We start from the raw sequence: 15,977 nt of genomic DNA on the forward strand, positions 1-15,977 counted from the left end.
TATTACCCTCTGACCTTCACAGGACCCATGTTCATCACCTTTCCAAGTAAATATAACATTTTTAAAAAGCTCTGGTTTAGGTAAAATGCACCTTTTTCTCTTTAGATTTAGGGTATTGATTGTATTTTTGTTACATTATTTGCCTGGACATACCAATTTGCTACATCTGTTGGCAACAGTTATCATTGGTAGGTAGTATCTCTTCCCTGCCACAACTTAGTATTTTTCTTTCTTAATCTTTTTGTTAAATATGCTGAGCTGACTTCTCAAACATGTACAGCATCACCAGACTGGGTCACTCCAGGTGGAGCAGCCCAGGTCCTCACTCAAGCTTAGCTAGGACGTCTTCCAAGAGTGCCAAGACTTCCTCCATCTGCTTGCTCCCTTCAAATACGGCATTTCTGCAGGGTTCCTCTTTGAAGCCACACCTTTTGCTCTCTCAAAACAAAGTGGCCTAGGAGGCTTCTGAGCTTCTCTTGCTTACTCTGTCCTGCCCCAACGAGTCTTTCTCTTGTTTGGAAGCCCTTACACTGCCATTGTCCACACCAGTTATGATCTCAGAGTTAGTCTCTCCCTCCCTCTCTCTCTCTCTCTCTCTCTCTCTCTCTCTCTCATTTCCCAAGGGAATCTGATTCTGTGGATATCTGTTTTTTTCAGGTGTCTCTAGGACCTATCATTGGTGTGTTTCTTTCCCTCTTATCCCTGCACTCCTCCTGTGCAATTAGTATAGTCTTTGGGTACCACTATATTCCAGAATTTGTTTGTTTCTCATACACTCATGGATTATAGAATGTACAGAGTTGATTCTTCTGTGTTTGCTTGTCACTTGGTATGGTTTTCAGAAAAAGAAGACATTCGAACCTCAGCTGTGGCCAAGTTCCTTTTAGAAGTCAATGCTGGATTTCCATGCCTCTAAAATATACTTTTGTGTAGCTAGATGACAGTCTGAGGATGAGGCATTCAATGTAGTTAGAATTACAGTAAGGCAAAGTGGGCTCATTGTAACCTTTTAAGTGTACTATATTTAAGACTTGCCAATGATAGTTCTTTTGGTAAACTAAAACAAGAGGAACTGTATTTTAAATTAATTAGTTTTGTATTTCTGGAAGTTGAGGCTAGGGTCATGCATATTCTGCCCGAGTTACATCTCTGGTATACTGGCTGGGTTTGTGTCAACTTGACACAGCTACAGTCATTAGAGAGGAAGCAGCCTCAGTTGAGGAATGCCTTCATGAGATCCAGCTGTAAGGCATTTTCTCAATTAGTGATGTATGAGTGAGAGCCCAGAACATTGTGCTATCCAGGGTGGTACCATCGCTGGGCTGGTAGTCCTCGGTTCTATAAGAAAGTAGGTTGAGCAAGCCATGTGGAGCAAGCACTCCTCCATGGCCTCTGCATCAGCTCCTGCCTCCAGGTTCCTGCCCTGGGGGAGTTCCTGTCCTGCTTTCCTTTGGTGATGAACATCAATATCAATATGGGTGTGTAAGCTGAATGAATAAATCCTTTCCTCCCCAACTTGCTTTTTGGTCATGGCGTTTCATCACAGCAATGGAAATCCTGACTGAGACACTTAGGGAGGGAAGTATAGGTGCTCTACAACTTACAGTGGTGTCAGGTCCAGTAAGGCTTTCATAAGTTGAAAATATCACTCTGAAAACTGACCTGATCAACTGACCATCATAACTTCATGTAACCTAACGTACACAGGTTCAGAATACTAACTTGGACTATAGTTGAGTAAAATCATCTACCCTAGCAGAATCTATTTAATAATAAAGTATTGACCATCTTCAACATTTCTTGAATATGTGTTTCTTAGTGTCCTTTGGGGGATTAGGTCCAGGACCCTCAAAATTCCTTTACATAAAATGATACTGAATTTTCAAATAACCTATATACCCTGTTTTCCTTAATTATCTACCAATTGATTACAATGCCTAGTTTACTGGCTGTGCTGTGTGAATATTGCCTATAGTAAGTTGTTTTGAGAATAATGATAAAGTGGAACATTTGTACAAGTTAGTGTAATTTTTTCTTGAATATTTCCAGATATGTGGTCAGTTCTCAGCCTGAAACTAGGCATCCAGCTAGCTGCATCTGTAACCAGAGAACCCTGAAGGCACAGTGACTGTGGGGTATGACTGTGGCTGGAGGCTGAGCCTTGCCGTTGCTGCCTAGCAATGGGCCTGAGGTTCTGAGTATTAAGACTGTCTACTGATAGCTCAGAAAAAGACCCACAGTGTAGTTTCTGTTGAATGACTGTCACAATGTTGTAGAGGCCCTAATCAAAAGACAAAACATCCTAAGTCAGAGAACTCTTTCTTGGCCTGTAGCTACAGAGTTCGCGACATCCTACCAACATTACCTGGCCCTAGATGGATCCTTCTTGCTTTCTCCAAGAACACTTTTATACCAGAGTTTTATGCTGTAGAAGACTCTTAATCTCAGGGTCGTGGGTTCGGGCCCCACGTTGGGCGCCAGATGTTGGCTCTGTTTATTAACAATTAAACTTTATTATACAACCCAACTAGCATATACAAGAAGGAAAAAAAGGTTAAAGGGACAGAAGATTAAAACCTCCTGGAATCCGTTCGGCAGGACGGGTCCTTAGGTGTCTCAGTCCCACGAGCTGGTCCGGTCCCTTTCTCTCTCTCCGCGCTCTCTCCTCGCCTTCTCTCAACCTCCTGTTTTTTCTCTCACCCTCTTTCCAGTCACATGTAAAGGGCGGTCTCCTCCTTCCTTTAAGAGTCAATTAAAAAAACAATAGCCACGGTGGGGTTCCCAGATAGGCTTCTTAAATTTCAAGCCCAGGAAGGCTCCAAACAGTCTCTCACAAGATATTCATGGTGTGCCCCAAGGGTAAAGCCCGCCAAGACTGCTTCCACCTGTGACAAAGCTTAATTTTTTCTACAGTAGACCCCTATTCAACCACTCTAGACAGAAAGAGTAGAAGCCCAGAGGCTTGGGCTCCCACAATGCCTCTTCTCTGTGCCTGTCTACCAGCAGCCCTCCCCCACCCCACTCCCCATCCCCCACCTGCCTCCCATCCTGGGACAGATGTCCCTTTTCTCCAAGGCTATAATCTTTCCATAGCTCCTATCTTTCATCTCTTTGATTTTTAATAACTTTACCAGTTATCTTTGTCTCTTCAGCTTTCATCTATAAATAAACTTACCTCTTCATCTTAAAATGGAACCAAACAACCACATACACTCTTTATCTCTTGCCTCCTCCTGTATTCTCCTCTTTCTTCAGTCCACATAGCTTCTACCCCAACTATGGGCCACCAACTCTGCTAGCCAGTGTATTTGCCTGCACACACACACACACACACACACACACACACACACACACACCCCTCCATGTATGGACACTTTTGTACTGACATCACTAAGAAAAAAACCAAGGTTTGTCCCAATGACAAGAGCCAATCAGTTCCTTTTCTAAGCCCCATCCATAGTGCCCACTGTCTTGACTTCTAGAAAAAGCAATCCAACTCACTGGTCTTTTCTTTCCCATCAACCCAGCCTTCACTCTACACTGGGTTCCTATTTGCTGCCACAGCACAACTTTATTTCACCATCTGATTTTGACCTCAAATTAGAGACAAAAGACACCCACTGTAGAAGTATTTTTGCAACTTTTCAGCTCATGACAATGTTCAAATGTAAGCTATTACACATAATCTAGAATAGGATTGCCTGAAAAAAGTAATTAACTTCAATTTGTAAAATTTATGTGAAAGAAATTGCAAACAGCATTTTCTTATAGACTTGAAAGGAAAACAACCATTTTTGTTTGTTTGGGTTTTCTTTTTGGTTTTTCAAGACAGGGTTTTTCTGTGTAGCCCTGGCTACACAGCGGTAGCCTGTAGTTCTGGAACTCACTTTGTAGACTAGATTGGCCTTGAACTCAAGAGATCAGAGATCTGCCTGCCTCTCCATCTTATGTGCTGGGGTTAAAGGCGTGCTCCATCACCTCTGCCTAAGAACTGTTCTTTTAAAAAGTTATTTTTTTTAAAATGGGGGGTGGGTTTGTTGGTTTGTTTTTTGTTGCAGGCTAACTAAAGCTTGAATTTATGTGGGGTGGGTAGGGTGGAGGTCTGATGTGACATGAGAATTTACAGGGGCATGTCTATAGTGGCATTCTTTTTTTTTTTTTTTTTTTTTTTTTTTTAACAACTGATCTTTATCAAGAACTGTTCGGTTTCAAACCCATGACAAACAGATGCCAATTTAACATATGAAAGTGGACCTGGCCACCAAGTTCTCCCTGCATTCCTCAGTCCGAACCTGTTACAGTGCCTTCCTGGCTGGCACACACCCCACCCCACCCCCCCTTACCCTAAACTTCTGCAGCCAGGGGCTGGGCTGCCCTTTCCCCCAGCTGTCCTTTTCTATATAGTCCAGCCATTTTGGTTACCCCTCCTCTTTTGGGCCTCCTGGCTCTCCTCCAGCCCCTCCTACTCCTCTTCACATGGCTCAGGGTCCTGTCCACTCTGGATTCTCCCAGCCAGATGTCCCCACCTCTGGCTATGTGCCCCTTTCATCCACAATAAACTCTCTCCTCCATACCTAGGAGCAGTCATGTCCTCTCCACCGCCCCCCCTCCGTCCCCGCCGGCCCCCAATTCAGTAAAAAACCTAATAGCAATAATAAGGATATGACCCAGTAGGCCAGGAGCCCAGAAAGGGCACTCACAACCATAAAGGGCTCAGGTTGGTTACCAGCAGTGATGCCCATGAGATCCCTGTTGCCTTGTTAATCTTAGGAAAAGCACTTCAGGCTGAAGTTTTCAGTAACTTTATTTTCTAAAAATATGCTCTAGGGGGTATGTTTTCTTCCACACCACCCTTACTTCTTTAAAAAATAAACAGAAACTAAAAGCTTATCTCCGTGCAGGCTGGATGGAGTCAGCCTAGTGTCTTTTGGAAAGAGTGCAGGTCCCTCTGAAGCAGTTCCGCACCCGGCCTCTGCAGGGCGCGGGCCTCCCAGCAGCTCCGGATGATGCTCTGTAGCGTCTGCCCGGTCGGGGAGGTGGTGAACACTGCCCCCGCCAGTGACGGGCGCAGATTGTAAGCGACCACTGCGTACAGTACGTACTGAGGCTCGCCCGAGTAAGGCATCTCTCTGGTGGTCATCTGCCACAGGGTGATGCCGAAAGAGTAGATGTCGGCTTTGGGAGTGGCGATCTCTCCTTTCAGGAGTTCGGGGGCTTGATGTGTGTACGTGCCCCCTATGTGTCGAGGGGACTTCTGCAGATCCTGCAGCTTCTGGGAGCAGCCGAAGTCACTGATCTTACAAACGTCCTGCTCACTGATCAAAATGTTCGCTGGCTTCAGGTCCAAGTGCAAAATGCTTTGTGAGTGGAGAAAAAGCAGGCCGTTAACAATTTCTAGGGAATACTTGAGGCACTTCCCCAAACTCAATTGCTCTCTGCAGCTGAGAGGCTCCGGGGAGCGGGTGGCACCGTAGATTACTTGGTGTAGTGTCACGTTTCCTCCAAACTCCATGATTATGGTACCTAGGCTGTTGGAGCCCTCTGGCGTGCGCGTGCTGGCAGCCACAACCCGGACTACGTTATCGTGGCGCAGCCTTGCAACATTGAGTTCAGCCCAGAAACTCCGCTGAGATGCACGTAGGTTCTTGGTGCACTTGCTCACTTGCTTGATGGCCACAGGAACACCATGATAAGTGGCTTTGTACACTGAGCCAAACCCTCCAGAGCCCAGCCTGTACAGCAGGCATACCTGTTCCCAGTCGATGGAGTACCAGGCCAGCCGGCGGCGGCGGCGTGGCAGCCTTGGGGCCGGAGGAGGAGTGGCCCCCAGGAAGAGCTTCCCTGCCTTCCTGGGGGCCACCGAGGGGCTACTACAGGGCCGCGAGTCCACCGATGGCGATAGCTCGCCAGGGAGGTAGCGACAGAGGGCTAGAGGCGATGGCATTACACTCTCAGATGGGACAGGCACTGGGTGCACAAGGAAGAAATGAGGAGCCGCTGCCAGAGAAGTTTGGTAGCATGGCCGAGGAATCCTGCCTCCACTTCAGCCCTTCTTTCTTCCTTAAATTCTCAAAACGAGCCACATTTGTGCTATCACACCTTGCTTTTTTTTTTTTTAAATCAGGTGGGGTTGTGGGACTTTGCAGATGAAGCCTGGCAGTCTCAGATGAAACCATTGCTCTCTCACAGCTAAAGCGAATCAATCCTTTGCAAAGCAAAACAACCTCTCACCCATTAAACAGCACTGGCCTGCCCCAGAGCTCACGTCTCTCCTTTAAACTACTTCTTTAAGCATAATAGAATGAAAAAAATAATAATAGAGTACCATCTGATGAGCAGATCCTTAGACGGAGGAGGGGGGGGGGAAAGTACAATGAACTTGGTGCACACTTCTCAGGCTATAATGATTGTTAGTGCTTGTCTCTAGCTGCATTAAATCACTCCCAGCAGCTATTGGCTGCACGAGTTGCAATGCAAACAGCAGACGTTTGTTGAACCACTTGCCAGGATTATTAGATGCAACCTTCCTAAGAATTAACATTTGTAACTTTCGTGTCACTGATACAAGTCAGAACACCCCCGCCCCAAGTTCATCCCAAGGGAGAACTCTCATACTGTTAAGACTTCTTAACAACACACTGACTTCCTATCAATCCTGCCTTTCCAAGGCAAGTCAGGTCACCCACTGAAGCCTGCTTGCAAGACAGATTCTAGACTTCTCCAGCAAATGAGTTACCAGAGTAGTTTAACAAAGAGTTGGAGGGAGGGAAAAAGGAACTAAAGTGATTGTGATGACCATAGCTGCAAATAACTGGGAGCATGGGAAGACAGAAGAAACCTGGGAGAAATAGACATAGTACAGAATCACTGGTGCCTATCTATGTATGGAAAAGCAGATGTTGAACGTAAATTCAGGGTGTGGCCATCAAACCACACATCCCTCTTTTCTGATTTTTATAATAATGTGTTCACTTTCATGCCTTCTCTGCGGGCAATAGTCTTACTCTTTTTTCATTCCAAACAACCCCTCCAAGTGATTAGGAGCTACACTTTTTTAGCCATGTGGCAAAGCTCATTTTGCATACAGGTGATCAGTGATCACATTTTATGTGACAGCTGTGTGCTTCTAACCTCAGAATTACAGGCAAGTAAATAAAAGAGAGCCATTTATATAAACAACTCAGAGTTCATTCAACTCCAAGTTTCTACTTGCTGATAACGATATAGATTAGTTTGTCATTTTGTACACAATATTTACTTGTTTGAGCCTCAATGCTTTGTGTGAGAAATTGGGATGATAATAATTATTAAAATAAATATTTTGGGAGAATAAAAGTTGAGTAGTTTTGAACAGATGAAGAGGACAAAATATAAAAAAAAATGTAAACTGTGGAGAGTTTTAATAGCTGCCCCATTTTGTTCAATTATGTCAAACTTGAAATAAAAAAAAAAAGAAAACAAAGAGCAGGGCAAAATTTAAAAGCACTGGAATTATACTACAAATTTGCTCAGTAGCTATCACATTGATAAAATCATAGTTCAGGACTCTGTACTGTGAACACTAGGAGGGTAAGAGTAATAGGTTGCCTTAAACCTCTGGCTATTACGCAAAATACGGTATAATGCAATTTATTATTTTGCAATTGTTAGCTTTAAGACAACCTTATAAACAGTTCATTTCTAAAGTTCAGTTTAGTATTCACCCAAAATGCAAGGCATTAGTAAAAGTGTGAGTCACTGTGCATGCACAAATCTCAGGTTCACTGCACCCACTACCTGCCTATCCACTCAAGTTCTTTCACTTGCACGTCCACCACTTGTTTCCTTTTTTTAGGTAATTTAAACTATAAATGAGTTACACCCTGATAACCCCATCATAGCCTGAAAATACCGCTAAGTGGGAAATGCATTTATTGAATGCTTTACCTACCAAATGTCAGAGACGGTTGTTAACCCGCATGGCAGTGGTACATCCTTAGCTTAGGAAAGGTCTATTGAGTGCATACGGATGGCACATCATTGTAAAGTTAAAACATTGCAGTTTGGAGTCCTATAAATAAAGCCATGAAAAGCTGGGAGACTGGCTCTATTACACATCTTCCTAGGCAAACTGCCATTACTCTGAAAAGACCTACCACTATTATCAAGTTTCTTTCCTGTAGTGCATATGTTCTTATTATGACTCTAGTTAACTTGATTTAATGCTGACTTTGTATCCACATGAATATAATATTTTGGTGTTTTCAACCTATGATGGCTTATCAGAGTGTAAGCCATTTGTAGTTTAAAATACCTGTAAAAGAAAACAAACACCGAAGAGCGGACATAACGTTTTAAAACTTGAGTAGATGGGCAGGCAATGGATGAGTGAACTTGAGATTTGAGCATACATCGTGAATCGTACTTTCCCAAATACCTAATACTAAACAGACGTTAGGAACGAAATATTTAGGGATCTCAGAAGTGGATAAAGCCTAGGTTGGGGGGTTAGATGGCTGCGGTTCTTACTGTCCCACCACCTTAGTTTCCACCCCTGGAAAAGATGGTAAACAGATTTCCAAATTCTCCTTTGCTCAGGATTTATGATAGATGGCACATAACCACTATTTTTTTTTTTTAAATGAAACTCATTGAAATAATACTCTAGTATTTGGGGGCTTATATCAAGTAAGAAACACAGACGTGTTAAACAGCATTAGTTTAAACTAATCTACTGGAGCTAAATAAATTCATTTTATTGTAAACTAAAAGTTTAAAAGTGTGTTTTCCGGCACTTTCGTTTTGAAGTTAAAGTTTTAAAAGCACGCCCTATTATCCGTTTATGTCCAATCTACAAAGCGTTATCTTCAATCTGATCAGATGCAATAAGGTTCTGTGATCTCCAAAGGCAAAAGGCAGGTAGGAGGGCAGGTGAGACCTAAGCTTGTAAAGGAGGACGCCCTGGTTCTGATCGCTCCTTGGAAGGGTGCACAACCGTTCCTTAGATCGAAGCTTCGGGATCGGCAGACATCAGCACCTTGATCAGAGGTGACAACAGATACGGAAAACACAGCTCCCGAGACGTGGCTGGGGTTGGAGCCCCTCCGGGCGCACAGGCTAGCCCCGCGCGGGGCTTCCTGCTCCCAGTCCCGGAAGTCGAACTGCGGCGCTGAGGGACCCGCCCGGTGGCTGCAGTCCGGCCGGGGGACAAGTGGCTGCGGCCTTGGGGTCCCCAGAGGCCACGGAGAGGCGCCCCAGCTTCTCTGTGCAGGCTAGCACGTCTCACGGTCGTCGCGTAACCGTCGGGAGACATTTAAAAAACGCTTTGAAACACCACAGACGTCACGACGACACTCAAGACCCGCGAGGGGTTTGGGTGGGGGTGGGGGGGGAAAATGGGCCACGTTCGCGCACGCGCAGTCCTGAACACTGGCTGCTCAGGGAGCTGGGCGGTGGGGCTGCTTCAGAGAGCTCAGGTTACATCCAGCCGGATTTCCGAATGGTGAAATTGGAAGTAGTACAGTGTTGGAGCCCTTGGTGTGTCCCCTCCCGCCCCCCCCCCCCCCCCCCCGCCATTTACAAACGCTTTTTAAGGTCGAAAAACTTTTGACTTAAAAAAGAAAAACAACAACAAACCGTAAAAACAGAGACAAATATATATCTTACTAAAACTTCCAAGGTAGAGATTCTCGAGTCAAACTTGAAAACATATCATTGGTTACTCAATCTGTTTATGGCAAACATTATGCTATTTATATTCTTCTGAAATCTAAATCTTATGCCTAGTAATAGAACACTGACTTGTTTGCATATCTGTGAAGAGCACTGAGAATTACTTCCATTTCCCTGTGATCGACTTCGAATTTCAGAGGCTGATTCACATTTTGTAGAACTGAAGCAAGTCCCTGGCTGCAACTTGTGCCCACTGCTTGGTTCAGTCCCTTATAGAGAGGGTACCTGCTACCCTCTGGGCTGATCACTTGCATTTTGAATTTTAACTCTGAAAATATATATTTAAAGACCTTTTCACTTGATAAGATTTCAATACAATTAGAGATTTTATAACAAAACTTGTTATAGAGGCTTTTTAGTTTAATGCTATCTTACAATTTTCTTATCTTCTTGACCATAAAGTGTTCGTGGGTATTTGAAAACATATCCCACAGTAATTGGGCTATTTTTGATATCTATCACAGCTTAAGAAATTATTATGTTGGCATCTTTCTTTGAGCCAGGAAACACTATATACTTACTACTTATAAAGTCTGTATTTCCTCACTGGGTAAGTGAATAAAAATAAACACTTTTGATGTAAGAATTCAAAAGTAATACAGGGTATTTAATTTATCATCTTTATTTTTTCTTTGCATTTTTGTCAATATGGACTCATGACGCTTCTTCATACATTCCGTGTGACTTAATGAATTACAGTAATAATCTTTTTTTTTTTTTTTGCACAAACTGATCCATTTTGATCTGTGAGTGGATAGACCTTGTTGTGTTTGTTTGGCACTGTCCCATTGATCAGAATTATTTCTTGTCCTTCTAAACATGCTTTGAACTAGGCTCACAGTGGCTTGTAGCATCCATTTCTCAAGTGTACTCTAGTAAAATGAAGTTGGAAATCATGATTGCAGAAGTAACTTTCCACATTAAGTTCATTTTCTTCCCTCAGTTCCCCTCTCACTTTAAGAAACAAAAATTGAGAAAACATACTCTTTTCTTTTAAAAGGCAAATCTTCCTATTGATTTTTTAAAATTCAGTTTTAGCAGGATGATTCTCAGTTAAATATCTTTTTTTTTAGTTCATAAGAAAAATTTATTTACTCAATCCTCATAAACACTACAAAATTTTCTGTTGTGTTTTAAATTTACTTGTTTGAAAAGAAACACAACATCTAAAGAGCATCAATTCAAGTAGCCACCAGTTAATCCAGTGCACTGCAGGTTTCCTCTTTGTTCCTTCAGCTCTCTCTCCTCAAACTGCCACTAACATAGGTGTTTTGCAATTCTTGGTTTGTTTGTTTGTTTGTTTAAAGAATTAGTTTTTAAAAAATTTATTCACTTTACATTGCAATTGTAGCCCCTCCCCTCATCTCCTCCTAGCCCCACCCTCCCTCTTGCTCCCTCCTCCCCTCTTCCCCCTACCCTAGTCCTCAGAAAGGGAGAGCCCTCCTCCCCAACCATCTGCCCCCAGCCTACCAGGACTGCCTGTGTCCTCTTGCTCTGTGGCATGGCAAGGCTGACCCATCAGGAGGAAGAGATCTACAGAGTCCATGGCAGAGACAGTCCCTGCTCCCCATAGGGGACTCACATGGAGACTGAGCTGCCTATACACTACATCTGAGCAGGGAGTCGAGTTCTTCTCCGTGCATGATCCTTGACTGGTGCATCAGTCCCTGCACACCCCACCTTGGGCCCAGATTTGTTGGCTCTGTTGGTCTCCTTGTGGAGCTCCTGTCCCCTTCAGGTCCTTCCATCCCCCAACTCTTCCACAAGACTCCCTGTGCGCTGCCCAAAGTTTGGCTGTCAGTTAAATATCTTAGTTATTATTTTTTTCCTTCCCTGTCCTTCATCATGGCATCTTGAGTCCAAAAAGATATAACATAATTACTGACTACAAATGCAGTTCAGGACTTTTTGCAGTTACGTTGTCTTTACACCATAAGTCACTAAGGATATAAGGATGCACGGTCACATTATTTTCTTACATGATAACTTACACTGTAAGGATTGCATGACATATCACATGTATAATAATGGTGAAGTGTGATGGTATTTGATTACATTAAATTGAGAGAAGCAAAGAGTGTAACTGTTTTCCCAAGCCCTGAATTCACTCTGTAAGCCATATTAACCGCAGACTTGGAGCAATCCTCTTTCATGAGCCTCCTGGTGTTAGACTTACAGACACGTGCCGCCATGTCTGGCTCCAAAACATCGAAAAGCATTGCCTTCTGAGAAATCCGCCATCTAGTTAACCAACAATGTCCCTGGAACTGCAGAAGACATTTTGAATGTGTTGTTTTCTCTTTTAGAGGTTTCCTTTATGACGTTACCATGTATAAAACAAAATGATTCTCTAAACTAATTTTATTATAACCCATTGTCAACCTCACCCACCCACCATACGCACACCCTCCTTGGTTTTTTTTTCTCTCTCCACCCCCTCCCCTGCTTTTTTCTTTTATATATGAAAATTTTTACTCAATGCTGCTGCTTCTTTCTTCTTTCTTTCCTTTCTTCCTTACACCTTTCTCCAACTTCTTCACAAAGATACAAACTTTTTTTTTTGACAGTATAGACTTATCTGAGACAAGACTTTGCTTGTTTGCTTCATCTGTTCTAAAATGTCCAAATGCACTGTCTTTACTAGGTAGAAGAAACTATTCTGGTTACTTGTAGTGTATGCCTTGTAAAGCCTTGAGGATCTTAGGGCTAATACTTTGGGGCTTGGTGTGCATGAGATTAGGAGGAATATCAGTGATGCTTCCAGCAGCCTTGTCAGGCATTTGTTTTTTTTTCAAGTCAAGCATTGGGAAATTTGTTAGAACGCCACACAAAGTGAGGTTAGGTGGTTTGGCAGGTGGTGAAGAAGGAAAATGGTCCTCCTTTTAGGTCTTGGCTATCGGTTAGGAGAGAGGGCTCAGCTTACTGCTAAGCCTAGTGACCGGAGTTTTATCTCCAGGAATCATATGGTGGAAGGCAAGAACAGACTCCTACAAGTTGTTCTGTGATCTCCACATGTGTGGCACATGTGGTGCCCCCAATACACAATAATGTAAGTAGATGCAAATTCTTTAAACAAAGACTTACTTATTTTATGTGCATGGCTTGTTTTGTTTGCATGTATGTCTGTGCACCATCTGTGTGTAATGCCTGAAGAAGCTGGAAGACGGTACTGGAGTTATAGACCATTGATACCCATTATATGGTTGCTGGGAATGGAACCTGGGTTTTCTGTAAGAACAAGTCCTCTTAACTGTTGAGCTATCACTCCAGCCCCCTCTCTCCTCTCCCCTCCCTCCCCCTCTTTCACTCCCTCCCCCCTCATTTTTCCCTTTCTCTGTCCCTCCTTCCCTCTCGTGTGTGTGTGTGTGTGTGTGTGTGTGTGTGTGTGTGTGTGTGTGTGTGTGTGTGTATGGGCACTCAAGTGCCACAACACCACCTGGAGGTCAGAAGACAATGTGTGTAGGTTTTCTCCTTCTACTATGTGGAGGATTGAACTCTGGTCATCAGATCTCGTACCAGGAGTCTTTACCCACTGAGCTATCTTGCCAGCTTCTAATTTTTTAAAATTTAATTTATTATTTTTTTCTTTTTTCTTTTTTGAGACAGGGTTTCTCTGTGTAACCTTGTCTGTCCTGGACTCGCTTTGTAGACCAGACTGACCTCGAACTCACAGCGATTCGCCTGCCTCTGCTTCCCGAGTGCTGGGATTAAGGGCATGTGCCACCACTGCCCAGCCTATTTTTTCATTTTTAAGTCTTGACTTTGTTGAGATGTAGAGGCTGGAGTATCATTGGTTTAAAAAAAAATGGAGAGGGAGCCCTTTGGAAGGGTTTTCTCTAGTGTTTTTTAAAATGTCTTTAATAATTTTGGTCACCCTTTGGGCAATTTGATTTAGAGCCTTATCTTTCCACATGTCATCAATTAACTTGTTTGACATGGTGGTTTCCCTCTAGCTGTTTTAGGACATCATTTTTGTTTGCTTGTTTGATTTTGTTTTTCGAGACAGGGTTTCTCTGTGTAGCCCTGGCTGTCCTGGACTCACCTTGTAGACGAAGCTGGTCTCTAACTCACAGTGATCCTCCTGCTTTTGCCTCCAGAGTTCTGGGATTAAAGGCATGTGCCACCACACCATACTAGGACATCATTGTTACAGAATTTTAAAAGTGAGAAATTAAAACTTGGGGTACCCCTGGTGTATCTAGCAAAGATTTTGCTATATTCAAGAACAAATTTGAGAACATAGAAAACTTCCTACTAATGAATATTTCTTTCTTTTTCTTTTTTCTTTTAATTTTAATTTTTTGAGACAAGGTTTCTCTTTGTAGCCCTGTCTTGGAATTTTTTTTGTAGCCCAGGCTAGCCTCTAGCACACAGAGATCCACCTGCTTCTGCCTCTGCCTCTCAAGAGCTGGGATTAAAGGTATGCACTACCACACCAGGCTTTTGTGGATTATTTCTTGTTTGTCATTTTATTAAAATTTAGGGGGTGTTTAAGTGGCTTTAAAACCAGAGCAACAAAAAAGTCTTAATTTATAAACTCTAGCTGATTGAAGAGGCTTTCTCACTTAGCAGAGGTTACTATAAACATTGCAGATAAAGACAGTAAAAGGCAGGTGAATATAGCTCAAAGGGAAACAGGTTGACAAGAACCAATAGGATAGGGGCTGGAGAGAAGGCTTGGCAATTTAGAGCACTGACCGCTCTTCCAGAGGTCCTGGGCTCACCTCTAGCACCCACGTGGCAGCTCAGAACTGTCTGGAACTCCAAGGCCTGACGCCCTCACACAGACATACATACAAACTAAACACCAATGCACATAAAATAAATTATTAGAAAAAGAAACAAGCCAATAGGGTTATCTGTAGCCTTTTTTTTTTTGGATGAATTCAGGTTTCCCATTGCTCCAAATTTTGTGGAAATAAAGATCATGGTTTCCAAGTTTAAGACTCAGTCACATATAGTTATGCACTACATTGTGATGGTCTGGCCAGTGAGACATGGTGCATGTGATGGTGGTCCCAGAAGATTATAACGGTGCTGAAAATTCCTAGTATTTAGTGACGTCTTAGCACAGCCCATCACTCATTTGGTCATGGTGGGTGATGCTGACGGCAATCAGCTTACAGCCTTCCTAACCACGTAAGAGGACAGCGATACAGTTAAGTGCAGCATGCAAACTGGCTAATACGTATTTGCTATTAATATGCATTTTGTACTATTTTTTATTAGTTTGCAGTAGTGCCTTCATTTAAAAGAAGTTTACTGTAAAACCAAATGGAATGTAGCTAATAGCTATTTTACTACATCTTCAGTGCATCAAGAGCCCATGTTGATCACTGTCCCACACCATTCAGTTTGTATAAGCACATTATTATAATACAAAGCTGCAGAGCACACAGTTCAAATTATTACTGGCTGCCAGCAATGGTGGTAAGCAGGAGAGGAGAGGTTTATGTAGCAGTGTGATTTATGGGAACTTCTTTGGTGAAGGGTGAGAGTTACACTTATCTGTGGTTATGAGGGGAAGTTTTAGTAATAAAGACAGTGTGGTATTGTCATAAAAACACAGTGGCAAAAGTAACAAAACAGAAGACCTAGACATGAGTACATGTAACTACAGCCCTCTGAGGTTTTGAAAAGAGGATGAAACATGCAAAGGGAGAAAAGACAGAATCTTCAACAAATGATTTTTGGAAAACTGGATGTCTACATGCAAAAGAATGATATTTGTCTTGGTCTCTGTTCTGTTGCTGTGAAGGGACACCACGTCCAAGGCAATGCTTAAAAAGGAAAGTGTTTAATTGGGGCTGGTTTACAGTTTCAGAGGCTTAGTCCATTATCAGTATGGTGGGGAACATGGCGGCACACTGGCAGACGTGGTGCTGGAGAAGGAGCTGAGAATTTTACATCCGCATCCATAAGACAGGGTGACACTGGGCCTGGGATGTGAAGGAGAGATAAACCTGTGTTTTAGGATCCCAGGTCGGGGATCGGAATGGTCTTGTGAGAGAACAGGTGAGGCTAATCCACTAGAAGACCGACCACCTTGTGTGGGAGCTTGATTGTTGCCAGCTGAAAAGATCCCGTGAACAGACTCTGGGAGGAGATACATAAATGAGCCCAGAACTGGAGGTGGGGCTTTTTTGGAGACTTCAGATAGTCTTGGCTGTTCATTGCTCCACTTCAAGATGCTCCTAGAGAGAAACGCTCAAGGGAAGGCTTCAGGCCTCCGGCTCCTGCTGAGGTTCCAGGTTCTGGTTACTCCA

The 15,977-nt window shown here is 43.2% G+C and overlaps 1 protein-coding gene across 1 annotated transcript; it reads right to left on the reverse strand.

The window, feature by feature from the left end:
• Positions 1-4,815: 4,815 nt before the first annotated feature.
• On the reverse strand, positions 4,816-6,000 carry MOS (MOS proto-oncogene, serine/threonine kinase). The gene has a single exon (XM_084774940.1). It carries the CDS (start codon positions 5,942-5,944, stop codon positions 4,913-4,915), a length of 1,032 nt encoding a protein of 343 aa, XP_084631066.1. The 5' UTR covers positions 5,945-6,000; the 3' UTR covers positions 4,816-4,912.
• Between the last annotated feature and the right edge of the window lie 9,977 nt (positions 6,001-15,977).

Source organism: Acomys minous (assembly GCF_964271855.1).
Source record: "Acomys minous genome assembly, chromosome: 1".
Lineage (NCBI taxonomy): Eukaryota > Metazoa > Chordata > Mammalia > Rodentia > Muridae > Acomys > Acomys minous.

Bases quoted from the DNA above. Each gene is read 5' to 3' on its own strand.
- MOS (XM_084774940.1), bottom strand. From the start codon at position 5,944: ATGCCATCGCCTCTAGCCCTCTGTCGCTACCTCCCTGGCGAGCTATCG.